At 56.6% G+C, this 27,520-nt stretch overlaps 2 protein-coding genes across 7 annotated transcripts in view; both read right to left on the reverse strand.

Annotated features, from left to right (window-relative positions):
• The window catches only part of ITGB4 (integrin subunit beta 4), a 32,480-nt gene extending 22,836 nt beyond the window's left edge, over positions 1 to 9,644 (reverse strand). For 2 of the 3 annotated variants that reach the window (XR_011246873.1, XM_069542080.1), the window contains exons 1-11: positions 9,408 to 9,609; positions 5,776 to 5,864; positions 4,702 to 4,784; positions 4,386 to 4,487; positions 4,043 to 4,247; positions 2,981 to 3,077; positions 2,623 to 2,794; positions 1,429 to 1,692; positions 1,067 to 1,156; positions 666 to 788; positions 61 to 225 (exon numbers count right to left, since the gene is read on the reverse strand). Coding sequence is in view for 2 of the 3 variants with exons in the window: in XM_069542080.1 (XP_069398181.1) it covers positions 61 to 225; positions 666 to 788; positions 1,067 to 1,156; positions 1,429 to 1,692; positions 2,623 to 2,794; positions 2,981 to 3,077; positions 4,043 to 4,247; positions 4,386 to 4,487; positions 4,702 to 4,784; positions 5,776 to 5,854 (1,380 nt within the window). In the remaining variant the exon portion in view is untranslated. Of the gene's footprint in view, positions 1 to 60; positions 226 to 665; positions 789 to 1,066; positions 1,157 to 1,428; positions 1,693 to 2,622; positions 2,795 to 2,980; positions 3,078 to 4,042; positions 4,248 to 4,385; positions 4,488 to 4,701; positions 4,785 to 5,775; positions 5,865 to 9,407 lie in introns of all 3 variants that reach the window. The other variant, XM_069542079.1, reaches the window with a different exon arrangement.
• Positions 9,645 to 17,755: 8,111 nt separating this feature from the next.
• The window catches only part of SAP30BP (SAP30 binding protein), a 32,854-nt gene continuing 23,089 nt past the window's right edge, over positions 17,756 to 27,520 (reverse strand). For all 4 annotated transcript variants that reach the window (XM_069543922.1, XM_069543925.1, XM_069543921.1 and 1 more), the window contains 7 exons: positions 25,487 to 25,575; positions 23,362 to 23,453; positions 22,521 to 22,581; positions 21,785 to 21,836; positions 20,754 to 20,812; positions 19,557 to 19,641; positions 17,756 to 19,339 (listed from right to left, as the gene is read on the reverse strand). In XM_069543922.1, the coding sequence (XP_069400023.1) occupies positions 19,158 to 19,339; positions 19,557 to 19,641; positions 20,754 to 20,812; positions 21,785 to 21,836; positions 22,521 to 22,581; positions 23,362 to 23,453; positions 25,487 to 25,575 (620 nt within the window). In that variant the 3' untranslated portion in view covers positions 17,756 to 19,157. The remainder of the gene's footprint in view (positions 19,340 to 19,556; positions 19,642 to 20,753; positions 20,813 to 21,784; positions 21,837 to 22,520; positions 22,582 to 23,361; positions 23,454 to 25,486; positions 25,576 to 27,520) is intronic.

Genomic DNA, 27,520 nt, shown 5'->3' on the forward strand with positions numbered 1-27,520 from the left:
CCCCGGGTGGTCAGCTTAGCCTTTCCCTGCCCGCGCCCCCTGGGCAGGGCTGTGTCATACCAGCTCACAGGAGCACACGTCACAGATGACGCCCACATCCATCCGGAGGCCGTTGGAGAAGGATGGCTTCAGATGGATGGTGCCCTTCTGGTCTGCCTCCGGCAGCTGGCACACATGAGCCCCATCCAAGTCCTCGATGGCCCGCAGCTGCACTTGGTATGTGCCCTGCAAGGACCCCGCTTTTAGCCGAGGCAGGCCCAGCTGGACCAGCTGGGATGGCAGTTCTACCTGAAAGCTCTCAGCCCTAAAGCTTCAGAAATGTGTCTGGCCCCTGCCACCCAGCTCCTTGCCCGTCCTTCCTCAGGGCTGCCAACTCGCTTCCTCCAGGCAGAGTCAGGATAACAAGAGCCCGACAGTAAGCAGAGCTGCCTTCGGCCCGCTCGTTCAGCTGAGCAACCTGGGCTCCATGCTGACTGATCTCCGCTTTACAGCTGAGCACCAACCAAGGGCAGGGCAGAGCTCAGCCAAGAGGCTGCTCCAGGGGGCTTCAAACCCAGATCTGTCTGACTCGGGAGGCCACGCTCTGGATCTCTGTTTGGGTAGACCCCACCCCACAGGGTGCTGTCCCCATCCTCCCCTCTCTCGGGGCCCCCATGGAGGCATACCACTTCCCCTCGCCGGATGAAAAAGGACCCCGTGTCCGTCTTCTGGAACATCCTAGAGGTGACCTCTGTCCGCAGGCCTCGAGGACTGTCCAGGGCCCGAATGTCCAGGTTGGAGCGGATGCGCTGAAAGGGGGCAGGTTATCGATGACCTGGGAGGTGGGGCCCAGACCCGCCCGCTGCGGCCTGGCTGCCTGAGCTGCAGCCTTACCTGCACGGAGGCCTGGGTGCCGGGGGCTCATGGGAGCAGAGCCTGCAGGAGCCTGGGGCCAGCCCGGGGGGCTCCTCAGGGACCGCAGGAGGCCCTTCCGCCCTCCCATCCAGTTTCCCCATCCTCTGTCTTCCGGCCATCTCTCCCGCCCACCCCCGCCACCCTCGGGCCCGCAGCCCGCACTGGCCCTCACGTTGAAGGCTTCCTGCAGCAGATCGACAATGTTGGACGAGTCCTCCTGCAGCACCCCCAGTGAGGAGACGGGGAAATAGGACGACAGCCTCTGCGGGAGAGAAAGCCGGGCCCGGTGCTCAGCCTCTGACGGGGGCCATCGCTCCGGATCCAGACGGGAGCTCTGGGGCTCACCCGCTTTGCGGGTGGGGGACGCTCTCAGCTCCTGCCTGCTGGGGAGTGGGGTCAGAGGATGGGCACATGACCGCCTCTTCCCACCAGGGCCCATCTGAAGTTTCCGGAAGGAAGGAAAGGAGGGTGGGGGGTGTGTCTGAGAAGTTCCGTGGGTCCCTCCCCCGAGCCCAGGGAGGCCCAGCCCCGCACCTCGTAGTAGCTATAGGAGTAGTTGGTGACGGCGAAGATGGGGATGATGTTGTGCTGGCCGAGCAGGCGCACCAGGGTGGGCACCGACGGGTAGTCCTGCATCTTGTACTGAGTGTAGGTGCCCGTGGGGTCCAGGTGGCACTCCTCGTCGTTACGCCTCATGATGCCGGCCAGCACGTTGGCCCCGTCGGCCTCGTAGTGGAAGGCCGACTCGGTGGAGAACACCAGCAAGTGGGTGCTGTCAGGGCGCCAGCCGATGTCCCTCTGGGGAGAGCAAGGAGGGGGTGCCCGTGGAGCAGGCAGCCTGCTGACGGCAACGTCACAGCGCCACGCACCATCACAGCGAAGGCGGGTCCCAACGCGGTGCTCAGCAAGGACTCGGGATTCACAGCCTCTGTGAGCAACGCTCATGACAAACAGCGCCGGGAGGATGACCGGGGTGGGGAGGGGGCACAGAAACCAGCCATGGGGAGCAGGAAATGGACGCAGGGATGGTGCCCACAGCGGGCACCACGCAAGATGGGAGCCAGTTTCAGCCAGCTGTCCCCTCAAGGTCTCAATCACTCTGCAAGCATCTCTCAACTGCATAGAAAAACGGACACCACGCCAACGTTCAACAAGAGACTTAAAACAGGGACAGCAGCGCATGGCCATTTGTTTGAGAAATATATAGGGTGGTTTTGCAAACCATGTTTATAAAAGCAATAGGTTGGGGGGAAAGAAGGGCAGAATATAACGTGCACTGATTTCGACTACACAAGGGAACAGTACACGCTGCCGGGGTATCAGGCAGCTGTCTCTGTGATGGTGGTGGAATTATGGGCAATTTCTGTTCTTTGTTTTCCAAATTGTCTATAACATCAGTGCATTATTTTTTAAATGAAAAAATTGATGTGCACGTAAAAAGTGCCCTCTTCTAGCACAGCTGGAGATGGGTATTAGCAGGGAGCTTGGGGCTCGGGGCACTGAAGATTCCAGAACGCCGAGGCTCAGGTCCACCTTGGTGACCAATACAAAAGCAGGGTAAGACTGCTCAGGCCCCAACACCTCTAAACTTGGATTGGAATTGAGGGTCCCCCAGAGGGTCTGAGCTTGTCTGAGAGCATGGGGGCCCCAGCCTGGCACCAGAGCAGGCCAGGGGGCAGCTCTTGACACAGCCCTGGTCTAGAACGGAAGGAGCCTCCCCGCACTCACGGTGCACACGGCTGTCTGCAGGATGGCATCAAAACCTCCTTCGGGGGCATCCAGGTTGCCTGAGATGCGCTCCCCCTTCAGCTTGTTCCGGAACTCCTCCACGTCTTCCGTCAGGCTGATGACATTCTTGAAGGAGAAGGGGGGATCACTGTTGGGCCAGGGTTCCTTCAGCCTGGGAATGTGGGAAGGGGAGCATCACGGAGAGAGAAAGTCAGGGAAGAAGACCCCCATGCCCCGTGCCCACCCTCCTTGTGGACCACCCCTTGGCTCAGTGTAACCCCAAGATTTTCAAAGTGCCTGGGTGGAGAGGAGGTGGGCCACCTGGCCAGGACCCCCGTCTACTTGGTAGATCACTCACTTCTCAGGCCTCATGTCCGTCTGAGGGACGCTGACTTTGTCCACGAACTTGCCAAATCCTATAGTGTAGTCGCTGGTGAGCTGCCTTAGGACCTGAGCTGGGCATCAGTAGGAAAGACGGGGGCAGCTGTGGGTGGGATTGACGGAGAGTAGCACAGAAGCAGACACGCTGCCATGTGTAAAATAGTAGCCGGGGGATTCGCTGTGTGGCTCAGGGGCCTCAACTCCGGCAGCTCTGGGACAGCCTCGAAGGGTGGGATGGGTGGGAGGTGGAGGGGGCTTCAAGAGGGAAGGGGTCATATGTACACCTACGGCTGATTCATGTTGGTGTATGGCGGAAACCAATGCAATGTTGTAAAGCAATATCCTTCAATTAAAAATAAATAAACTTTTTAAAAACAAAAAGAAAGGGCAGCTGAGCCCCAAGAACCCCACATCCACATAAGTGTTGGGGGCTGGTTTGGGAAGGAGGAAGAGGAAGAATAACTTAATAACTTAACGTCAACGCTTTGCATGTTTGGCATCAGTTGGTGCACACAGCAGCCCTGTCATTATTTACAGATGAAGGGAATGGGACTCAGGGGACCCGGAGTCACACATGCAGCAAGTTGGAGGGGGCGGGTGGGGAGCTGGACCAGACATCTGTTGAGCTCAGACTTAACCTCAGCCTCATAGCAGCCGGGACCCTCCTTGTCAGGACCAGAGGAGGGCATTTCCTGGCAGTCCAATGGCTAGAACTCTGGGTTGCCACTACAGAGGCACGGGTTTGAACCCTGGTCAGGGTATTAAGATCCCACAAGCCACGTGACACGGTCCAGCCAAAAAACCCAAAACGGACCAGAGGGGGTCTGGGGCCCACCCAGTGGGGCCCTCCTCTGTACTGCTGAGTGGTTACTGGGGGTCTGGCCAGGACTCTCCTCTGAGAATGGGGAGGAGTTCTTGGGGTGCTCAGAAGTCCTGTCCTTCCTTGAGGAGTGGGTATAGCTAGCCTGAGCCCTGGCCTCCTGAGCAGCTGGGGGTGGGGGAGCACCCTCTCCATGCCCCGCAGTCTTCCTCTCCATACCCAGATCCTGCCCCATCTTCTTGAGGTTGTCCAGATCATCAGACATGGAGTTGGAGAAGTCCATGAGGATATACAGGTCCATGGGGCTCTCCAGGGGCTCAAACACCTGCAGCTCGAAGTGCCGCTCCTCGCCCGGCCGCAGCCGCACCCGCAGTGCCTGGGGGGACACTTGGCTGCGGCGCAGCGTGGTGTCGATCTGCCTTTCCTGTGCCCAAGGGAGGAGGACAGCTGGCTGGAGGGCCTCTCCAGATCTAATGGAGAGACCGCTCAGCCAGGGGACCCCATAACGCCCCATAAGCAGCTGGCCTTGAGCTTGCCTCCCCCTACCCCCAACCCCGGGCACCTCCATGATCTCGTAGCTGCTCTCCATGACCACCACACTCTGCAGCCGGCAGCCGGCAGCCAGCAGCTCAGCCTGGGTGTTGCAGCGACGTTCCTTGAACACCTGGCCAGAAGGAGACGGGGTCAGGGGGGCCGTGCCTGGCCCCGCTGCTCTCCTAACCCCAGATTTACATCCCTCGATTTTCCTGAACCCTTGCCCGTTGTCCCACGCCCGGCTGGCCCAAGGCTGGGCCGAGGGTGGGGCAAATGTGGACTCGGCCAGAGCCCAGGGGTGGGTGCACAGGCTGGGGAGGCGGTCCGGCTGGGCAGCAACACACCTCATCCGTGCAGTAGGCGCAGTCCTTGTCCACGCGGATGCACTCGGTGCAGCTCTTCACCTGGGCCTTCTTGCAGCGGTTCGCTGCGGAACAGAGCGGGGTGGGCCCACTGAGATAGGTCTCCCCCAGGACCAAGCCCTCCCCTTAAGCATCCTCATTTGAAAGAGGTAGGGACTCTCTTCCAAGATACAGAGGGGGAAACAGAGGCCAGTGGCTACGTGGTTAGCAACCTGAAGAGCCAGGTCTCAAACTGGGATTTTCCACCCAAGTCTGGAGGGAAGGAGGGTAGGGGCTGAGATGGAGGCGCTGGCCCATTTGCTGGCGGGGACACCCTAACCAGCCCCCTTGCCTGCTCCTCCGGGACTTTCTTTTATCAGTGTCTCTAGAGCTGAGCCTATGCCCTGCACATGGTAAGTTTTTAATAAATAAATGAGGTGAAACTTCAGTTTCCCCAAAGGTTAGGATACCGTCTGGTTTTGTTCAGTTAAAATCACAGTGAGGACCCGCCCTCGCTAGTGGGCAGGGCTCCTGGACTTTCAGGAAAAGGAGTGCTGTCAATGTTTAGCAGTGTCTCCGGTGAGGGCAGGGAAGCCCTGACTTGCAGCATTTACCGATTTCCAAAGTATAAATGTTCCCACCACGGACTGCTTTGAGCTGCCAGCCATGGCGTCCACTGACAGGCACTATTCCATCAGTAGGAGCCCTTTGCAGACTGCAGACACTCAGAGAGCCTGCGTCGATCACCTCCCTCTCCTTCAAATTCCCATAAAATCTTTCAACTCCGCTGTCCAGGCCTTAGCACACCCTGCAAGCGCCTGCCTTCTCTGAGTGGATGTCTTTTCCCTCCTTCAGACCAAGTCTCCTTGCGCTTCCCTAAGTGTTTGGGCCATGCAGCTCAGGATCATGGCTCCACAACCCTTGAAGTGGGTGGTGGCTGTTTGCTGAATGGCTGAGTGAGGGTCTGGGCCAGACACTGAGTGACAGCCTCCCCCGACACCCCTGATACCTTAAGGGCAGGGCCTTGAAAGCTGAGGCCCCACCAAGGAGGGTGCTGCAGGGGCGTGTCCGACTCACCCATGTCCCCGGGGAAGCTGACGCTCAGCAGGGCTGCCAGCAGCAGCCTGGTCCACGGGCTGGGATGTGGCCCTGCCATCCTCCTCTTCCTGTAAAACACCCACAATTGACACATGATGCCTGACAACCCTGGTCCACGTGTCAGCTCACTGGGTCCTCATCAGAGCTCCACCGTTCCCATTGCACAGCTGTACAAACTGAGGCTCTGAGAATTTTAGTGATGTTCCAAGGCCACCTGGCCTACAAGTGGCAGGGCCCAGGACCCCTGATCCCTCTTTTCCTCTGCCCCCTTCCTTGGCATCCCCAGAGTGTCCAGATGCCCTGTAGGCCTACGCCCTGCCAGGGAGGCCCCCACCCTCTCACCACTGAGGACTGTGGGCTCTGAGCTTGTCCCACCGCTAGATCTCTTGTACTGGGCTCCCTGGAGGGAAGACCAGGGATTTTTTTCCACCCTCGCCTTTCAGACCCCACTGGGTTGGGTCAGGCTTGGAAGGGACAGGGCCACCCTAGAGGGCCCTGGCCCGCTTACTTGCCCTCTGGTGATGGGATACAGACTAGAAGGAGGGGGACCCTCCGCAGTACTGGGGGCCTAGGTAAGGGAGGACATGATTTGCTACTCAGCTAAGTTCTGTAATGGCTGCCTGGCCCATCAGAGGAGGGGGTCCCCACACCTGTGCCTGCCTGAGTTGAGTTGGGGGATTCTGAGCAGATCACCCTTTAGAAAGTTAGCCTGGAGGGGGATTAAAAGCCCCTGCAGCCCACTCATACACACACACACTGCCAGCCACCCCAGGACACCCCATCTGCCTTTGAGTCACTGTTTTTTTTAAAACGATTTATTTATTCATTGCTTTTGGCTGTGCTAGGCCTTCTCCTCAATTGCGGTGAGCAGGGTTCTCCCTGCGGTGGGTTCTCTACTTGCAGCTCCTGGGCTCTAGGGCACAGTCTCAGTGGTGTGGCACACGGGCTTAGCTCCTCCTCGGCATGTGGGATCTTCCTGGATCAGGGATTGAACCCGTGTCTCCTGCACTGGCAGGCAGATTCTTTTACCACTGACCCAGGGAAGGCCCCTTTGGTTCAACTTTTAAACCATCTCGAGTCATTGGTGACCTTCGGGGGCAGGCAGTGACATTCCTGAGAACGTTTCAAGATGGACAGCCTGCTGAAGAGAAGAGCTGGCCAGAGGCGCCTGGCCTGGCAGAGCTGAGGGCAAGAGTGACCACCCGGCCTCCTTCTCCAGAGCCAGTCACCCAGCAGCCCGCGACTAGGCCATGCCTACTGGCCCTCAGCCTTGAGTCCTCGCTCAGGCCTTGGCTTGTGGGGCAGGCACACCCCAGGCTCTGGGGAGACCCGAGGGGCTGCAGGAGGGCATGCTTCCGTCTCTCCGAGGTGGCGACCAGGAGCTCCACCTCATCCACAGGCAGTCAGCTGGGGAGGAGCCCGCCTCTAAGATGGGCCTGGGGTAAGGGTGCCCCAAGCCAGCCGAGGAGGGGTGCTTCTTGGGGGGAAATGGTTTTCCTGCAGCCTTGGGGCACAGGCACCACACCCACAGGCTACACAATACTGGCTGCTTCCCCGGGCTTCCCTGGGGCACCATTATACATGCAGGTACAGGCACTGCCCAACCCGGCTCTTACTCACTCTCCTGTGCCCCCAGGCTGGGCACACAATGGGCAAGTGCCCAGCATGTCACGTACATAATCGCCATTTAATCTGCACAGGAACCAGTGGGGGAATGACTGCCTGCTCCCCTTTGTCCAGACGAGACGGGGCAGTGCAGCAGCAGCACCCCCGCCCCATTTAACCTTCACATTATATTCAGAGACTCTAAAATAGCAGCGATGCACACAGGAGTGTTGTGTTTTTCTCAACTTGTGTTTTTAAACTTTTTTTTTTTTTCTAAGGCTGAATCTTGCAGCGTGAGAAATTTTAGTTCCCCAACCAGGAAATGAACCTGTGCCCCCTGTGTTGGGAGCATGGAGTCTTAACCACCGGGCCACCAGGGAACTGCCTAAAAAGCTTTTTTGTTTTTGGCCATACCGAGTGACTTGTGGGACCTTGGTTCCCTGACCAGGGATTGACCCCAAGCCCAGACAGTGAGAGCACCGATTCCTATCCACTGGACCACCACTGCATGCATGCTCAGGCGTGTCCGACTCTTTGCTACCCCACAGACTGGAGTCCGCCAGGCCCCGCTGTCTATGGGAGTTTTCCAGGCAAGAATACTGGAGTGGGTTGCTATCTTCTCTTCCAGGGGATCTTCCTGACCCAGGGATCGAACCCGTGTCTCCTGCATTGGCAGGCGGACTCCTTACCACTTTGCCACCTGGGAAGCCCTGGACCACCAAGGGGCCTCCCTAAAAAGTTTTCAAAGTAGTCATTGGTGGGTGAAAAGATGTCACATAAGAGGACTGTGGGCTTCCTGGGAGATGTGACTGTGGCGGCATGGGAAGAGCCCTTGGAACACGAACCCTCCAGGCTACTCTGGATCCCACCAGGCGCGGGGCCTTTTTATGTAGCAGCTGGGTCCCGGAAGTGAGTGCTTGCCACCCACTGTTATCATATAGCGGCACACCCAGTCTGGCAGGCTCAGGGACATACATACTCTTGGACACACGCTATGGCCCACATAATGTGGGCTCAGCGTTCTCCTGATACCTACCCCATGGGACCCCCGCTTGGCACGTCTGCACCCGCCCTCCACAGCTCTCTTCCCTCCTGCTTCCCTATCCTCTGGCCCCTCTGCTGCTCTATCACCCGCAGATTCAAGGCCAAGGAGACAGACGGACACCCCTTCCCCGCTGTCCCTCCTGTTTTCCTTTACCCGCTCAGCCCCCTGGGACAGAGACCTGCAGACTTCACGTCCAGCTGTGGTCTGAGGCAGCCACAACCCCGTCCAGCCTTGGGCTCAGGGTGTGGCCAGGCCACTGGGGAGAAGAAGGAGCCCAGGAGGAGCCATCTAGAGGTCCCCACCTACAACCGGAGAGGGCCACCCAGGGCTGAGAGGGTGGGGACGGGGGGCTGGCCCTGGAGGAGGTCACAGTGGTGGGCCATGAGGTCAGGAGGGCTTCCTGGAGGAAGGGTGTCCTGAGCTGACTTTGGGAGCAAGGCAGACGTGTGCCCAGCCAGGAGGAGAGGAGAGTCAAGGAGTCCCCAGACCCCAGCTGCACGGTGGCACCACCCAGCCAAATCGGAGGGTCTCTGCCTCTAGGTGGCTGCTTCTTTTTGAACCCCAGAAGTGCCCAGCCCAGTAGGCCACCCACCGGGCCCCTGCCCACCACTTCTCCCAAGCGCCCACCCGACGCCCAGACCTCTCCCTGCTGCCCTCCTCCACCCAGAGGTCTGACAACCAAGCGCCTTCTCCAGCTCTGCCTGTTCCCTTTCCGCCGGGGGTCCCCTGGACACACCCGGGCAGGCAGGGCACCTGCCCTGGGCGGCCGGCCTTTAGGAAAGGAAGAGCTGGGGAAACAAAAGCCGCCGGCCCACCAATCAGCTCCCCGTCGGGCTGCCCGGGGCTGGGGTGCGCACTCCCTTTCCGCTTCTCCCCTCGGAAACCTCCTAGAGCGCGCCCAGCCTCGGCGGCTCGGGGCCCTGGAGGGGCGGGCGGAGTGCGGGGGGATGGCTGGACCTACCTTGGGGCGGACTCGCACCCTCCCCGCGCTGGGCTCCGCTCGGCGGCTCCAGATGCGGCGCGCGGGCGAGCCGGGACGGTGCGGAGGGCGGGCTGCAGGGAGGGCGGGCGGCGGCGGGGAGGGGACCGCTTTATGGGGCGGGCGGCAGGTAGGAAGGAGGCGCTGGTGAGTCAGGCCGGCCGCATTCCTGCGCGCGGCGCGCACCTGTCGGGGCAGGAGCCGGGCGCTGCCGCCTCTGGGCCCGCCCCCCGGAAAGGGCTGCGGCTCCCGCGGCGCCCGGCCCCGCGCCCCGACCCAGGGCGGCGGGGCCGGGGAGGAGCCACCCGCCTCTCTCCGGTCCAGCCCCGGGGGCCGAGCCTCCTCGCCCCTCCGGGCTTCAGGCTCGGGGGCCGGGTTGCCCCCAGCTAGAGGCGGCCCCTCCTAGCCCCCTTCTGGGACCGCCGTCCCTCTCCTCCAGACCCTGGGCCGGGAGCCATCGCCCCTGCCCTGGGGAGCCGTCGGGAGCCCCAGACACACAACCCGACAATCATACACCGCGCATCCCCTCTCTGTGTGCCAGCGCCGAGGACGAACCCTGGGCTGCCCCAGGCGGGGTCTGCCTTCCCAGCATCTTAGCCTCCCCAACTCGCCAGCGCATTCACCCCGTGTGCCCAGAGGGAGCTCTGGGCAAGGACTGGTTCTCTGAGTGTCTGCAAGCAAGCTAATTAAACCTTCTTAAAGCGAGAGTAATGCCCCTCAAGAGGCAGCACCCACCTGAGGTTACAGCTGCTCTTGACGAGCTGCTGCACAAATCTGACCCCACCCCACCCAGCTCGTCCTGTCTCAAGTGCTGCTGGTTAAGTGGGTTCACCTCTCTGGTGTTGCTCCATGACCTCAACTTGGTCTTTTTCTCTGGCTCCACCTTGCACAAAATGAGAGAGACCCCCAACCAAGCAGCTTCAAGCCAGCATCCTCTTGCATACAGGGACTGAGGCTCTTTTACACCAGGCTGGTCCCTTTACTTGGGGTCTTCCCACTCTCACCCAGCCTGGTTTATCCTCCTTATCCTTGAGGGCCTTATGCTGATGTCACCTGCTCCAAGGAGCTTCCCTGACCTCCCTGAACCCTGGACTGGGTTGTGTACCCCTGGGGCATGTTTTTTTTTCATTTGCCACACTGGTTTGAAATAATCTGTTTAGGGGTCTCTTCCCTATTGCAGGGTGAACCCCAAGGGTGGGCACGGTGTAGCACATCTTTTGATCCCCAGCACCTAGCTCAGTGCCGGGCACATAGCAGTTGCTCAATAAACGTGTAGTTGACACAGCCTCCCTGAGCCTCAGCATTCTCATCTGTAAACAGGTGCAAACACTGCCAACTCTCAGAGTGACCCTAGGAACAGCTGGGATTGACTGAGGAGCAGCCAAGGACAGCAAGCACTCACTGCAACTGCGCTAGCCTCAGATCACCCCTTTGGCACCTTGCCCAGGCATCTGAGATCTGCTCTGCTTGGGCCAGGGGCTCAGAGGCTGGCTCCTGGAGTCGGGAGCTCTGTGGCAGAAGCCTCAGTTTGGTTGGGGCACCCAGGTCATGCCTGACGGATCTGAGCTACTCCAGCCGTCACCCAGCCCACCCCGGGAAATACAGGCTCAGGGAGCAGCCTGCTGGCACCATCGATCAGGGGGTGTACCCCACAGTGGGGGCTGCTGTTGAGCCCTCCAAGAGAAGGAGAGCCCGGCCCAGAGGCAGTAATGCCACAGACCCCACTGAGCCCAGCAACCCCTTCCCCTCTTCATTCCAGACCCTTTAAAAAATGACTAATGGAGGGCTTCCCTGGTGGCTCAGTGGGAAAGAATCTGCCTGCCAATTTAGGAGACATGAGTTCCATCCCTGGTCCTGGAAGATCCCACATGCTGTGGGACAACGAAGCTGGTGTGCCACAACTAATTGAGCCTGCGCTCTAGAGCCCACCAGCCGCAACTACCGATGCCTGAACACCCTAGAATCCGTGGTCCGCGACAGAGGACGCTGAAATGAGAAGCCCTCACACTGCAACTAAAGAGTAGTCCTCACTCGCAGCATCTAGAGAAAAGCCCGCACAACGAAGACCCCGCACGGCCAAAAATAAATAAATAAAATCATTTTTAAAAAGTGACTAGGGGGACTTCCCTGGTGATCCAGTGGTTAAGATGCAAGGGTCCAGTGCTTCAAATGCAAGGGGTGCAGGTTCAATCTCTGGTTGGGAAACTAAGATCCTACATGCTATATAGCACAATCCAAAAAAAAAAAAAAGACTAGGAGAGCAGGAGTTTGGCAGCAGTTGAGAGGTGAGATGTGCACCCTGAGAGGCCCTCAGAAGACAAACCATGAGGTCCCTCGGGTTTCTTCAAGTCTGGAATTTCATTACCCAGAACCTGAGTAGGGACCTGGGTTGGGGGGTGGTCCATGAATCATCTGAGATCACGTGTGAAACTCAAGGTGTATCTGACACGGGAATGTGGGTTTTCCGGGAAAGGATCCTTTGATTACACTGAATTCCCAAATAGGTACTGGTCCCCAAAGGGTTAAGGAGCTTTGTACTACATATTACTTCTATATAAAAAATAAAAATAAAACAAAACCCTCTATTGTCTGATTCTGCAGCCTTAGGGCCAGAGTGAGTCTGGTATGTAGTGGGGTTTCCTTCTGCAGACTTTGCCTAAGAGCTGAGGTCCCTGAAAGAGAGGTCCAGGAACCTCAGGTGGCAGCTGCCACCTACCCACGCTCATTCCACGGCCTCAGGGAGGCCAGACTTGCTCCCTCATTAGTTCAATCATGTATTCATTGACAAGCATTTAACGAGCTCTTATGCCAGGTGCTGGGGATCGCAGAGGAATGAGCCACACCACCTGCTTGCTTCACGGAACTCACAGTTTAAACCACGGGCATCCGAGGTGGACGGCGTATTCTCCAGGGATGCACCACAGGAGGCACTACTTTTTGCTTGACTGTGTACATCAGTTACGGTACCCATTTCTATAAAGAAACAACTTAAATAATAAACAGACAGTGGATGTGTGACCAGAACAGTTTGGTGACCCGTCTAGAGACCTTGTATTAATCCCCACCACAGTTGACTGTTTAATCTTTCTTACTCCTAAAACAGCCTCTCCCCTCTCTCACCCCCAAACATTGACTTAAAAAAGTCATTTTATTTGTATATTTTTGGCTGTGCTGGGTGCTTGTTGCTGTTCGGGCTTTTCTCTCGTTGCAGGGAGCAGGGGTTACTCTCCAGTGGTTGCGCAAGTGCTCCCCATTGCGGTGGTTTCTCCTGTGGAGGGTGAGCGGGCTTAGGTAGTCGTGGCTCCCCGGCTCTAGAGCACAGGCTCAGTGCTTGTGGCAAACGGGCTTAGTTGCTCCTTGGCACGTGGGACCTTCCCGGACCAGCGATCAAACCTGTCCTCTGCATCGGCAGGTGGATTCTTAACCATTGAGCCACCAGGGAAGCCCGACACTATTTTTTGCTTGACGATGTATGTCACTTATTGGAAGAGTAAGCACCTCTTCGGAGGTGCTGTGTTCTATTGGCTGGCGCAGGATGTTAGCTGCCTCACTATCTCTCTTAATTGTAAAAATGCATTTTCATTTTTTGATTAAAAATTAAGTAAGAGGCAGTGATGGTGTTTTGTCATCCTGCCCTTTTCCCGACAAACTTTCACTGAACAGTTCTAGCATCCATTGTTGATCCTTGCTTGAATCAATTATTCTTTGGGGGTTGAAGAGTAGTGACTTTCTGTTTCTATATTTAATAAAAGGTATCCTTCAAATTAAAAAAAAAAGATTTCCTTCATCAATTGGGAATGAATTATATACCTCCAAAATACAGGGTAAAATCTTTTCGAGTTATAGAACTTTGAACAATTACTATTACATTACAAAACAACCACAACGATTTTTTAAAATTGTAGTAAAAACATAAAAATTACATCATAATCATTTATTTAGGCTGTACTTCGTGGCTTGAAGAATCTTAGTTCTCTAACCAGGGGGTGAACCCAGACGGGGGCAGCGAAAGCACCTAACCACTGGACTGCCAGGGAATTCCCTTAATCAGTTTAAGTGTATAGATCAACAGTGTTAATTATGTACACATTGCTGGGAAACAGATTTCCAGAACTTTTTCATCTTGCCAACTGAAACTCTATACCCATTAAATGGCTCCTCACTCTCCACCTCCACCCCTGATTAACCATCATTCTATTTTCTGAATCAGTGATTTTGACCATTCTCAGTTCAGTTCAGTTCAATTGCTCAGTTGTGTCTGACTCTTTGCGACCCCATGGAGGCTTCCCTGACCATCACCAACTCCTGGAGCTTGCTCAAACTCATGGCCATCGCGTCGGTGATGCCCTCCAACCATCTCATCCTCTGTTGTCCCCTTCTTCTCCTGCCTTCAATCTTTCCCAGCATCAGGGTCTTTTCCGGGGAGTCAGCTCTTCACATCAGGTGGCCAAAGTATTGGAGTTTCAGCTTCAGCATCAGTCCTTCCAATAAATATTCAGGACTGATTTCCTTTAGGATGGACTGGTTGGATCTCCTTGCAGTCCAGGGGACTACTACTACTACTACTCTGGTACCTCATGTGATTGGAATCACATAGTCTGTCTTTTTGTGTTTGGTTTATTCCACTTAGTATAACGCCCACAAGCTTCCTCTCTGTTGTAGCATATGGCCGGGTTTTCTTCCCTTAAGGCTGAATAATATTTCATTGCATGTATAGACCACATTGTTTTTATCCATTCATCTGTTGATGGGCATTGAGTAGCTTCCGCCTCTTGGTTATTGTAAATTAAGCTGCTATGAACACGGGTGTGCAGTCATTATCTTCCAGACTCTGCTTTCAGTTTTATTGGATATAAACCCAGAAGTGATGGACCGCGTGGTAGTCCTATTTTTAATTTTTGAGGCCTACCATACTGTTTTCCATAGCAATTGCATCATTTTATAATCCCGTCAGCAGTGCACAAAGGTTAATTCTTTTAATTCTAACTTTCAGAGTAAAGAGTTGATATATTCAACTCGAATGGTGGCAAATACATTTTTTTCTGTTTTTTTTCAAATCAAATGCCATGCACGGACGCATTTTCACTTATCCAATAGTTTACACTGGTGATGTTCTGATATAATAAGCAAGATATGTTTGGTTTTTGTCTATGGTTCTTGGAAAAGCTCCAGAGCGATATAAGTGAAAGGAGTCTTTGTTATTCATAAGAAGCTCTTTTCAACAACAATAGAGTTTATGTTAATGAGGTGACTTTTGGAAAGCCACTGAGGTTGGGGGCACCGGTTGCCAGGGGAACCAACTACGTGATTAGAGTTGGAACTTTCAGCCTCAATACTCCCCCACCCTCACCCAACCCCCAGCCTCCAGAGAAGGGGGACGGGTTAGAGATTGACTTTCATCTCCAAAACAATGTCCAATGATTTAATGAATCATGTAATGAAGTGTGTGCGTGCTCAGGTGTGCAGTCATGTCCGACTCTTTGCGACCCTGTGGACTGTAACCTGCCAGGCTCCTCTGTCCATGAAATTCTCCAGAAAAGAATACTAGAGTGGGTTGCCATTTCCTACTCCAGGGGATCTTCCAGACCCAGGGATCAAACGCCCATCTTCTGGGTCTCTTGCATAGGCAGACAGATTCTTTACCACTGTGCCTCCTGGGAAGCCCCTGCCTAGTCATCAGTCTGGCATAAAACCATAACCAGAATGGGTTCCGACACCTCCAGATTGCTGGGTACGTGGAGCGCTGGGAGGGAGGGTGGAGAAACCAGAGGGAGCTCCGCTCCCTCACCCTGTACTGAGTTCTGTGCTTCTCTTCCTTCTGGCCCATCCTGAGATCCTGAGTTGTATCCTTTCACAATAAACCGGTAACCTAGTAAGTAAACTGTTTTCCTGAGTTCTATGAGTCCTTCTAGCAAATTATTGAGCCCAAGGAGGGGTCATGGGAACCCCCAATTTACAGCCAGTCAGTGGGAAGTTGGGGAGGCCAGGACTTGCAATTGGCTTCTGGGCAGCAGACAGTCTTATGGGATGGAGCCCTTTTCACCTGTGGGGTTGGTGCTGACTCTGGGCAGTTGGCATCAGAAGTGCTTGGTTGTGAAAAGCCCACGCACTTGGTGTGAGAGCATAGCAGTGTACAGGCAGCAAGGGAGTTTTTCCTTTTTCACAATAATTGGTCAGTGGGAGGTCTTTTCAAACCAGTTCCTTGAACTTTGAAACCCTCCTCGCAGTCCTCCCTGCTTTCTGGGACACACTGGTGCAGCTTCACTTAGATTTCTGGATTAACCCTTTCTCTGCGAGCAGCCCTGGTTCCTTTTTGGGAGGGAAGGTTAAGATTCGGGTGCTTATTGCTACAACGGGCCAGCTATTGCTTCTGGGTCCTTCCGAAGGACATAGCTGGGACTTTTCAGTTTTGAATCATGAGCTCATATTGATATTTCCAATTCAAATTTAAAATGCGTTTTCTGTGTCTTTCCTCTCTATACTTTCGGTTTTGTATTTCCTCCCTGTCTTACACAAAAGCATATTCCCTGCACTGTTCAGCACCTTGCTCTTTCTTTTTCTCCTGAGGACCATTCCAAGTCTGGAGACTTTTCTTATTCTTTATGGTTCAAAGGAACTTGACTTTTTTTTTTTTAATTATTATAAAGATTTTATAGTTTTGGTCACAAGGCCTACGGGATCTTAGTTCCCTGACCAAGGATTGAATCTGCGCCCCTGCAGTGGAAGTGTGGAATCTGAACACTGGACCACCAGGCAAGTCCCTGGAGATTTTCAACATGCATGAAGGCGTTCCGCCGCATTAGGGAGAACACCCACACCCTTTCTCTGCAGGTGTGTATCTCTGCTGTGCTCCTGTCTTAAATAAACAAACAGTTTCTCTGTATGCACCTCTCACATTCTGATTTAAAAAAAAAAAGAACAACAAAAAACCCCTCTTGCATAAAATTAGAGTGTGCAGGACTTCCCTGGAAGCCTGATCTAGCGGTTAAGACTCAGTGCTCCCAAGGCAGGGGCCATGGGTTTAACCCTCGCCTGTCTGGGAACTAAGATCCTGCATGCTGCATGGTGTGGCCAAAAAATGACCCCTCCCTCCATCCCTCCCATCACCTGGGCTCTCGTCTCCCGCTGGGTACTTGGGACAGATTCTGCAGGCAGTAGTGTTATCTGAGACGCAAGAAAGAGTAGGGAGCACCAAGAAAGGAGCAACTAACGCCCGGGGAAATCAGGAAAGGATTAAGACAATCTGACCTGCAATGAAGAAAATCTTGCAAGTGTCGGTGCTGAGGTTGGGAGTGAGAAAGTTGGGAGGAGCCAAGCGTGGGGGTGTGGGGGGTGGGGAGGAGGAGGGGGAAGGCTGGAGAGGTGATGAGAATGCTGGTGGCCTTGCCTGCCTGGCTCAAGTGGGCTCTCCCGTGGTCAGCGGAAGACCACGTGACTTCGTAAGAGCTGGGGGGCAGGAAGATGCTGGCCAGACTGGAGCTTGGATGGAAGAGTTCGAGTCAGCAGATGAGGAGGGAGCAATTGGGGGCTGGGGCAGCAGCGACAAAGATGGGGAGGGGTTCCTGAAGTGATCCACAGGATGCGGGGTGAGCCCGGGGTAATCCCGATGTCATCACCCAAGATGGGGACCTTGGGGAGAGGGTGGGGATGTGTGGGTGGGTGGGAGTCGAGTTCAGCTTGGACAGACTGAGCAAGGACAGGGCACTTTGGGACACCCAGCCTTCAGAGAAGGCAAAGAACCTACCCCTGTGGCTCCCTCAGTGGGACTGTGGTGGGCAGGCACTAAACCTCATTCACAGGAGAGCTAAGCGAAATTCAGCAGGACTAATGGCCTTCACCCACTCACCAGGCTAGTACGTGGAGCAGCTCTAACTCCGGGCTGTACAACTCCCAGACTTCTCTCCCCAGGGCCCTTGTGACTCGGGCCCCAAGGGGGGAATACCATTACTGATCGGATGGCTCGGTCTGGGAGTGCCTGGAAGAGTCGAAGGCCATGATCCAGGTTGATTTTATCATCTCTAGAGGGTGCTTCCCTCCTTGATTTAAAACGAGGAGGAGCTGGACTGACAAACAGCAAGCCTGGGTAGAGTACTCTATAAATGTATCCCTGGTGGCTCAGTGGTAAATTAGCCACTAGTGCCTGCTAATGCAGCAGACACAAGTTCAATTCCTGGGCTGGGAAGATCCCCTGGAGAACAAAATGGCAACCCACTCCAGTATTCTTGGCTGGGAAACCGTGCGGACAGAGGAGCCTGGTGGGCTACAGTCTGTGGGGTTGCAGAGTCAGACATGCCTGAGCAACAGCAGTGATGCATAAATCATCTCGTAGATTGCTCACAACCAGCTCAAAAGACTTTATTACCATGATTTGAGAGAAGACTTACGGAGCAAAGGGCCTGAGACACACACGACTCAAACACAGTCTGTTTTAACGTGGGCTCCAGAGCAGAGGTGCTGACTCCGAGGTCCCAGCTGCCGCCACATGAGCTCCCTGGGGCCCTGGCGGAGGCTGCAAGCAGGAAGCCCTCTCTCTCTTGAGGGCTGCGAAGTTCCTCAAAGGACAGGGAGACCTAATCTCCTCTGCAGCTGAGGATGTGTTTGGGGGGAGAGCGCAGGGGTGGCTCCATCTCTGCTCTGGGGGCCGCAAGGCTGGGTTGTCACACTCCACCAGTTATGCACCAGCATCCGGTGCCTCCTGGGGACCACTTTTCTGAACCCCTGCCCGCTCCGGGCAAGCAGGTCAGCTCTTCACAGCCTGGCTTCCTTCTCTGACGCGCGGCCTTTCCGCTGGCGGGGAGAGAGCTGCCCAAGGGCAGGAAAAGCACTCTTTCCCTCCAGACCTGGGACTCCAGGCCTGCCAGCTGCTGGGAAATCTGTTCTGGCCCCAGAGGAGCCCAGCGGCCACTGGAGCTGCCCGAGGGCTGCTGTGGGGCAGAGATAACAGGCGCAGGAAGGGTGGGGTGGCGGATCCTCCCAGGAGCTGGACTTTACGTAAACAATGAATAGCTGCCCAGCCAGGCCAGGAGGTGATTCATCTCCCCACTGCGACCTGCCCTCTCCCTGCGTGGGCCAGGGGTCAGCTCCCGCCCTTCTGGAGACTGGTGATACTTCAAAGGCCAGGGTGTGTCCAAGAGGTGGTTGGAGGAGGGCTCAATCGCGCCCAGGGGAGGACAGGCTGGGCTCCTGCCTGACAACTGGTGGGGTTCAGAGCTCCAGGACCAGGGCAGCGCGAGCCCGGGCCTTCCCCCCTCTCAGGACCCCTGCCTGCCCGCGCCAAGAGACATTCACTGGGAATGACCGAGGTGACTTCTAGGGCCACCCCCTCTGAGCCGGCTGCAGGCTGCGGTCACCCCGCTGTGCCTGAGGTGAGGATCCCAACCAAAAAGATGAGAGGACACTTGAGTTTTCACATTCGCCTGAAAACAGACTGTAGAAGAGACCAGGGCGTCCGAGACGCCGAGATGTGAAGACGCAGCACTTTTAATTGGGCCCAGACCCCGCGGGGGGCGCTGTCCACAGAGCCCTGCTCCTGTGCAGCCCCGTCTCTTCCAGGCCAAACGCCACCTGGAGCTCCTCGCAGGCAGGAGGGAGGGGAACGGGTCCCAGTCCTGAAACGTACAATGGGGAACCTCCCAGGAGGCCGAGGTCTCATCAGGTCCCAGAGTGGCTCCTCCCCTCCATGGAGGGGAGACTGTCCGAGCCACCCTAAGCCGGTCCCTGGGGTCCCTTGCGTCACTGCTTGGCCTTCTTCACGATGGTGCCCACGGCAGAGATAACGGTGGTCTTGGAGCCGCTGGCACTGGTGGTCACGGTGACAACAGCTGGCAGGGTGGCTGTGGTGGTGAGGATGGTGGGCTGGGCTATTGTCGTCACCGGGATGGCCGAGTCCCACTTGCTCTTTCTCTTCTGGGCGTCTGGGGACGAGGCCAGAGAGAAGTCAGGACCCACCTAGGCCAGTGGTCTGAGACCAGGGAGCAGAAACGGCAGGCCACAGCCCCAGGAAGCCGAGGGCAGCCGGGGAGCCGGGACCCACCCCAGGCCCGCAGCGCCATGGCCCTGCTCCCGCAGATACGGCAGGGAGGCCCTGGCTGTGTCTGCGGGGGGCGGGGGGGGGGGGGGAGCCGCCCGTACCTGCGACGGCTGTGCTGGCCGTGGTGGTGGTGGTGGCCGGGGCGTTGGTCGTGGTACCCTTCTTGGTGCCCGTCACAAACTCAATCTGGGGGCGAGAGGGACGAGCGTGCGTTAGGACCTGCGCATAGCGTGCATGCCAGCTGTCTGCTCCTGGGGGGACAGGAGGCAACCTGGCACCGCACAAGGGAAGCACTGAGAACCAGCTGTGACTGTCGAGTGGGGGAGGCACTGGAGAGGCGCCTGGAGAGGACGGTTACTCCTCGGAAGAGAGCTTCCCGCAGACACCGGGCCCCTCCCGCCATGGCCATCTCTGTGCGTGCTGGGGCACCCCTGCCCGCCCAGGCCCCGCCCTCACACCTCGGGGGAGGCGGTGCCCGTGCGCACAGGGGAAGGACAGCTCCGGCCCCCAGGTGCTGCAGACACGTCCCTGCAACAAGCCTGGGGTTTGGAAAGGGGGAAGGAGAGAGAGTTGGGAAATTCAATCAAGGGTTAAGACTGAGGACCCCTGATCGCCCCAGCACCATCTCCCAGGGGGATCAACCCTGTGGCCCCGGGGAAGGGGGTGGGGGACACACGTCCTGGAGGCCACATGTGCTGCAGGAGGAGGACCAGGCTAAACTGCAGGTGGAAGGGCAGGCGTCCTGCGGCTGTGTTCTCTCTCTCAGACTCCGGTCAAAAAGGGCACAGCCCAGAGGACTTGGTCTCATGGCCAAGTCTCCATCCCCTGAAGGACCCAGGCCAGAGGCAAGCAGCATGCTCAGGGTTCTGGCGTGAGGGGCCACCTGGCCATGGAGACACACGGAAACACTCAGGTGGGCTGCAGAGGCCAGTGCTGGGAGCCAAGGATGGCACAGACCAGAGCGCCCGTTCTCTGTTCAGGCCGAGGAGACTGCCGATGGGCCCAAAGGGAGAAAGCCCCCAGGGCTCGGCAGTGGTAAGGGTGTGTATCGGGAGGGGAGGGGACACAATGCAGCCAACATTAAGACCCCGAGAAATCAAGCGGAAGCAGCCCAGGAAGCGTCTTCAGGCTGAGTCATGGAGGCTTAAAATCCAGCACATCTAAGGCTGCTCAGAGCGTGGCTGGGTGATGAACCGCGGTGGGGGGCTGGGGGTGAGGGAAGCCCCCTGGCTCAGCCTGCAGGACCCGTGTGCCCCAGACAGTTGCCCGCTTCATCAGGACATCCACCCATCACTTACTTTGGTTCGCTCCTTTTTGGCCTTTTCCAACTTGTCCATTTCAATCTTCTGGGCTTTGGCTATGAAGACAGGACAGGCAGTTACAGAGCAGCTGATTAAACAAGGTAATTCAGGCCAAAGAACCCGGACTGCCGCCTGCCGCTCTCCCGGGGCTGCTGTTTGCAGCATCTCTTTGTGATCGGCAGAGTCACAAGCCAGCACGAAGCCGGGCCTCACAGTCCAAAGGCCCTGAAGCTGGGGCTGCGCACCCCGTCTGGAGGGGTGAACTGCTCCTGGGCTCCAGCAGGCTGCAGCCACGGGGTAATGCTGGCCTAGGGAAACCACCTTCTCAGCAACCGGGTCTTAGATTTGCATCATTTCTTTCCTGGCCTGGCTGCACGGCACGTGGGATCTTACTACCCCGACCAGGGAATCGAACTCGAGCCCCCTAGAGTGGAGGTGTGGAGTCTTAAGCACCTGACCACCAGAGAAGTCTCTGGACTTTTAGATAAAACACTAGCGGTGAATTCAAATTAAAGCAAGACAGAACTTACAGTGGCCCAACCACACATGCCTGCGGGCCAGATCTGGTGGTCCACAGGCCACTGGTTTGGGACCTGGTACCCGAGGGAGCGGGCCCCTTGAAACTCCTCCCAGTTCTCGCAGCCAGGCCCCTGCACAGAGCGCTGCACTCCCGCCAGCCCCCTGCCTGGGACCCGTCCACACCTGCTCAGCCAGCCTCTGTGCACCTTCAGACCTCGTTCAGACACGGTGTCCTCCACGAGGCTGCCCACCCTGCCCCGGGCCCCGGTGAGGTGGCCCAGCCTGCATCCTCATCACTCCACTCGTTATTCCCGGAATCTCTCCTTTGATCCTGTCTTCTTTGCTGTGTTGCAAGCTTAAGTCAGGGACAGGGGTCTGGATGGTTCAAGGCTGCATACTCAGCTCCTCAGACATGGCCGAACACGGAGGAGACCCTGAAACCTGCGTTGCCTAATGACTGGAGAGACAGACAGACGGATGGGTGAGCGGGCAGATGAACGGCTACCCACCTAATGCCTCATAGTAGGAGTCTTCAGACCAGCCATGGGGGTCAAACATATCCTGAAAAAGAAAAGTTCAAAGTTGCTGCTGCTGCTGCTAAGTCGCTTCAGTCATGCCCGACTCTGGGCGACCCCTGAGACGGCAGCCCACCAGGCTCCCCCGTCCTTGGGATTTTCCAGGCAAGAACACTGGAATGGGTTGCCATTTCCTTCTCCAATGCATGAAAGTGAAAAGTGAAAGTGAAGTCGCTCAGTCGTGTCTGACTCCTAGCGACCCCATGGACTACAGCCTACCGGGCTCCTCCGCCTGTGGGATTTTCCAGGCAAGAGTACTGGAGTGGGTGCCATCGCCTTCTCCATCAAAGGTGCAGAAAGGGCCAATAAATGGAAATGACTCAGAAACCACATGCTTCTCCCCACGTCTTTCCATGGATCTTCCTGGGCTGGAATCTCTGGCCTTAAAGGGCAGGGAGGCTCAGATGCTATCCCGTCTCCAGCCAACCCTTCTTAGGACAGTGAGGGCAGAGAAGCACTGTGGACAGGCTGATCTACAGGGCACGGCGAGTCCACGCTAGCCCCTAACCAAGCAGAGGCCCTGGGGCTCAAACAAGAGAGATGGGGACGGCTCTCCTCTGCTGGCAGCGTGCCACACGGACCTTTCAGTGGGTCCAGGTTGAAGCCAGTGGGGAGGGCACAGGGCCCTGGGTCCCCTCCCTCACCCGCTGCCTCTGCAGGTGGCGCATACCTTTGGATAGTTGGTGCCGAGTTCATCAATAGCACAGAACTGGATGAGCTTCTCATAGATGCTGAAAGAAGAAGGCCACAGGGTGCTGAGTAGGCCCGAGCCCGAGGCCCTGCGCAGCACCGGATCTCAGGAGGTCAGAGCCACTTAGCACTTGTGTGCAGACCAAGTCTTTAGCCCAGGTGAACTGTTCTAAACAAGTTTCCAAATGGGAGGGCAAATGTCCGCTGACTTGACATTAAAAGTCACTTCTGGCCTTCCAACCTTCCACAGAGAGGGACTGGGGCCAGCGGGCAGAGCGAGTATGGTGTCAAGATGAGGTTTCAACTGGACGTCAGACTTTCAGTCTGTGGGGCTGGTTGGAGCATCCCCACTTAGGCCCACAGGGGCAAGGGCAGCTCTCGCCCTGGGCTCTTTCCTGGGTGTGTCACTTGCTTGAACGTTGGAGAGAGTGAGACCCAGACACAGGTCTGTCTGTCAAACCTGCATAGAGTCAACAGCTTTCTAGAGGTAGGAGGACCTGGGGTGACCATCCAGACAATCCCCTCCTCGTACAGCTGAGGACACTAAGGCCTCAGGTCATGCTCTCCAGGAGGAGAGAGGGAATGAGAGCCCAGGCAGGCCCCACCCAGCCCACGTCTCGCGGCTTCCCCTCTGCACCTGCTGCCTGGCTCTTCAACGGCAGACGAAGCCTCAGTGAGGTTAACGCAGTCTGGGTGATGGTCTCTCTGGGCTCAGCTGGGATCTGAGCCGGGCTTCTCCCTGCACCTCTCTGGAGGCATTCTTGTCCCCAGTCCAACATCACTCCTCCCACCGCCCCCCTGCTGGCTCATGGAAAACTCACCTAGGATTCCGAAATTCCTTCTTCCTCTGGATAATGTAGTTCATGTCCATCCCCTCCTTTATCTTCCGCTCATACAGCTTCTGGATCTTGTCCTACGGAAGGGAGACAGAAAGACGATGGTGACGGAACCTCTTGCAATCCCAGCCTGTGGTCACGTGCTGTGGACACGAGGACCTGGAGGAGCTGCGTGAAGCCCTGCTCCGGCCAGACAGTCTTCCTCCACCCAGCGCAGACGAGACAGATGGAGACCAGCCTGCTTTCGCTGTGCTTTCTCCTGATCCCCTCTCGGCGGTCAGCAGTGGGAGGAATAAGAAGGTGGAGCTAGAGAAGCCATGGCGAAGACAGTGAACAAACCCTCACTTGGGGATCAGCTGCTGAATCATCTGAAGAGGAGTTTCAAGAGTTAGTGTTGACAGGTGGGGGCTGAATGCTGGATTTTAATTTTAACACGGGGTTAGTCAGACCCAGCAGGAGACCTGGGAAGGCAGGAGGAGAGGTGTCACAAGCCTCCCCAGTGTCCTCTGAGGGGAGGCTCACTGCTGGCCGGTCCTTGCCACTTTACCAAGAGGCATTGCTGGGGGTCAAGAGCCAAGCCCTGCTCTGGCTCAATGGGAAACCAGAGAACCACCTGGCGGGGTCCAGGCCAGTGTAACAGGTGTCCCCAGGCCCACAGAGATGATGCTGGCAACAGATGGCGTCAGGGCTGCCCAGGGAGTTGAAGAGGCCCCAGGAACCCGAGCCTCAGGGCAGGGCTACCTCTGAGGAGGGGCAGGCTTACCCAGTGAGGCTGGCGCTAGCCCAGGGCAGGGTCTCTCGGCAGCCTCCCCTACTAGTGGCAGCTAAACACAGACTGTCCAGGAGGAAACCACTTGGAGTGCTCTTCACCTGCAAGAGGAGGTGGGCGGGGGGCGGGAGGGGTGGCTCGCCTGAGCGAGGTCCTCTGGAACATTAGGAAAGGTGACTCACTCCTGTCAGGAGTCAAGACTGCCCAGGGAAAGCACTGAGCTGGGGAGAGAGGTCTGTAACACGCTTGCCAGGAAGAGAGAAGCCGAGCGCATGCCTCCATGTCCTCGCTCTGTGGGTGATGGAGGCAGGCCTTCCTGGGAGGCTCAGCAGGTGGAGGCACCGCTGTATCTTACAGATGACTTCTCTGTGTGCCCTCGGCTGTCAGGCGGGTTCTCCTACCTCAGGGGAACTAAAACCTTTGCTCATGGTTTCTGCCACTAGCAGGATCTAAAAAGGAGAAACATTTTGATCTTGAAGGCTGGGGCTGGCTATCTCTGCCTGGTGGCTGCTGGACTGTCCTTACAGGCTGCGGCTTGCTGCCTGGAGTGTGAGAGACATGGGGCCGGGGGTGCGGTGCTATGTGGTGGTGATGGGGAGACGACTCAGCAAAGGGAATGGATTTCCAGGAAGAGAAGGGACTGTGTGCTGCAGCCCTGCCCCGCTCGGCACCCACCCAGGTGGCCGCATTCCAGCCCCAGGCCCCGTTAGTCACCCCTCCGTCGGCATGTGCGAGGGCTTGCTGTGTAGCCAGAGGCCCCACTTGGGGGCAGCCATGGGTGTCTGCCCTACTGTAAGGTCCCCTTCAAAGGGGAACACGCAGAGGGACAAGGAGAAACCGCCACTGAGGCTGACAGGGAGGAGTAAGGCCAGCTGTTCCCTGTGGGCCTGCTCCCGAGGTGACCGCACTCCACACTCCATCTCCGCAAGTCAGGGATCATCAGACAAGAAGCCCATGAACTGCCATTTCAGGAAAACGAGGGTTGAAGTGTACGCATTCACATGCTATGCATTTGCATTCCTACTTGTTTCCTGAACATTCTGATGACCCCTCAGGTTCTTAGCCAAGTTCCTTCAGAGACATTCCCTGAGCTCAGGGATGCCCAGAAAAGGCATGTTGTTTGCTCTGCTGGCAGTGTCCCGGGGCAGGCAGGGGCCCGGCTGAGGCTGCAGAGGCAGCCGGGGCTAGGGCGCCGGCTCCTAGGAGCGGCCTAAGCGAGGTCACCAGGACTGCAGGCTCCTTCCCACTTGGGCTGTTTCTTTTCCAGAAGCCACTTAAAGTCAGACCCAGCCAGACACCCGCCCAGTCTGCACGGGCCTCAGCAGCTGAGCATGTGCGTACCTGTAAGTGGTTTGAGCACCGGCCGGGGGGTTCCGGAGGGATCTTGATCTCATCAGGTGACATGTTCCGGACTCTTTCAGAAAAGGAGGCTGTGGAGAGAACAGAGGAGTTCTGTGGGTGCGCGGGAGGGTCAGGGTGGGGGCCCAACATGGACAATAAAAAACCCTTCAAGACAGGAAAGGCACAGAAAGCATTTTCAAGGAGGGATCACACACTATAAAATAGTAAAACAGGGCATGCGGAGTGGCTCTCGGAGGGTGCATCTGAGTTGAACTTAAATGACCTGAAGGAACCGGTAGGTGCAGTGGGGAAAGAAGTTCAGGCAGAGGTCATGAGCGGTCATATCACAGCCGGGCCCAGAGGAAAGACTGTGTCCTGGGGGTGCTGGTGAGTGTTTAACACCAGCTGGGAAGTGGGAGAGGCAGACCCACGACCCGCAGCATCTGCCCCTTTCTCTGGTGTAAATTCTCCCGTCACGGCCAATCAATTTCAAGCTACCAGTGTGAAGTCATGAGCTCAGGGCTGGGAAGACATGCACACACGGCTGTGCCTCCCACGGGCTCTGCCCCTGCCACACCCTCCCAGGATCCCGGGAACTCAGAGCTGCTTGGTGCTGTCCTCCCACCTCAGGCTCTGCTACCCAGGGTCCACCAGAAGCTCAGGGTTCCCTGGGCTTCGGGACTCAGCATTCAAAACTGCTTTGTACATAAATGACATCTATTCAATACAAAATGACCTGCTGGTTATTAGCTTTGGGTCCTTCAGCAGTAAACCAATCAACCCTCACTCGGTCCGGTCCACTTCACTCCTGGGAACAAAAGGCCTGATTCTGCAGTGAAGACCCACAGCTCCCAAGGGACAATTCCCTTGGCGATGTGCCCCTGCCCACCCAAGTTTCTCTCTCCCTCCATTCCCCTCCCTGCTGCCTCCGGCCACTCTGGCAACTGCAGAGTCGTGCTCTGGATCACCCAGACAATATGCTACTTGTTGTAAGACTCTGTCTGTGTTTTTTAAGACATTCGCTCATGAAAAGGACTATACAATGAGCAAACAGCAGGCGGAGCAGGGTGGGGCAGGATGAAGGCAAAGAATGAACCACCCAGCACCACTAACACCCAGCAAGTACTCACTGGGTACCCGACATGTGCCGGCCCTGGCGGGACTCTCTCAGCCCCCAAGCGGCCGCCTGGACTGCCAGTGGATGGCCGGGTGAGCCTGTCCCTTCTCCCCCGGGGCTGGATTAATATTTTCTTAGCAGATAAGGTGCTTTGATTTCTGCTTTGAGCTTCACTTCTCAGCTGCTGCCAAATGAGCCTGCACACACTGCGGTTGGAGCTCAAGCCCAGGGACCATCTCCTAACAAGTCTACAAGCGCCGATTCTCACTGTTGGAGGAGCCTCCCTGAATGTGCCCCAGAACAGGGCATCGGTGTGTCATCCTGCTGTGGACCAAGACACCAGTGCAATCTGGGAGCACGTTCCACCATGGGACCGTGTGCTTCTCTTTGCTCAGCCCCTTCTGTCTCCTGTCTCCTGAAGCAAGGGTGACACCTTGATCTCATCCCAACTTCCTCCTTCCTCCCAGCCCTGGGAAAGGCAGGAGTTCTAAGCCCGAGGCTCAAGAAGGCTGCAGAGGCCGGCTGAGAGTGGGATTACCTGGGCTGTGCTGGTTCTTGCATTTTGTAAGCATCAGCACCAAAAGCCAGGAAGGCCAGGGCAGGCTCTGGGTGCACAGCAGTGGGAGACGGCTTCCCTGGGGTGGGGAGTGTGTCTGTGCACGTGACAGAGAGACAAAGAGTGCCCTTTGGCATTTGCCAGGAAAGCCTTTTGGAAAAACAGGGTGTGACGCTGTTGCCATTAGCAACCCAACCACTCAAGTGGTACAGTGTCACGGGGAGGGGAAGAGGTCCCAAGCTTGTGGGCTAGAACTGGGCTGGGAACAGGAGAGTTCCTCTTTGGAGCAACAGCGAATGAAGGGACATATTCAGGAAACGCGGTAGAAGTTTCTCTTGCAGATTTCAGGAGCAATCTTCCT

This window comes from Ovis canadensis, chromosome 11 (genome assembly GCF_042477335.2).
Source record: "Ovis canadensis isolate MfBH-ARS-UI-01 breed Bighorn chromosome 11, ARS-UI_OviCan_v2, whole genome shotgun sequence".
Classification (NCBI taxonomy): Eukaryota; Metazoa; Chordata; class Mammalia; order Artiodactyla; family Bovidae; genus Ovis; species Ovis canadensis.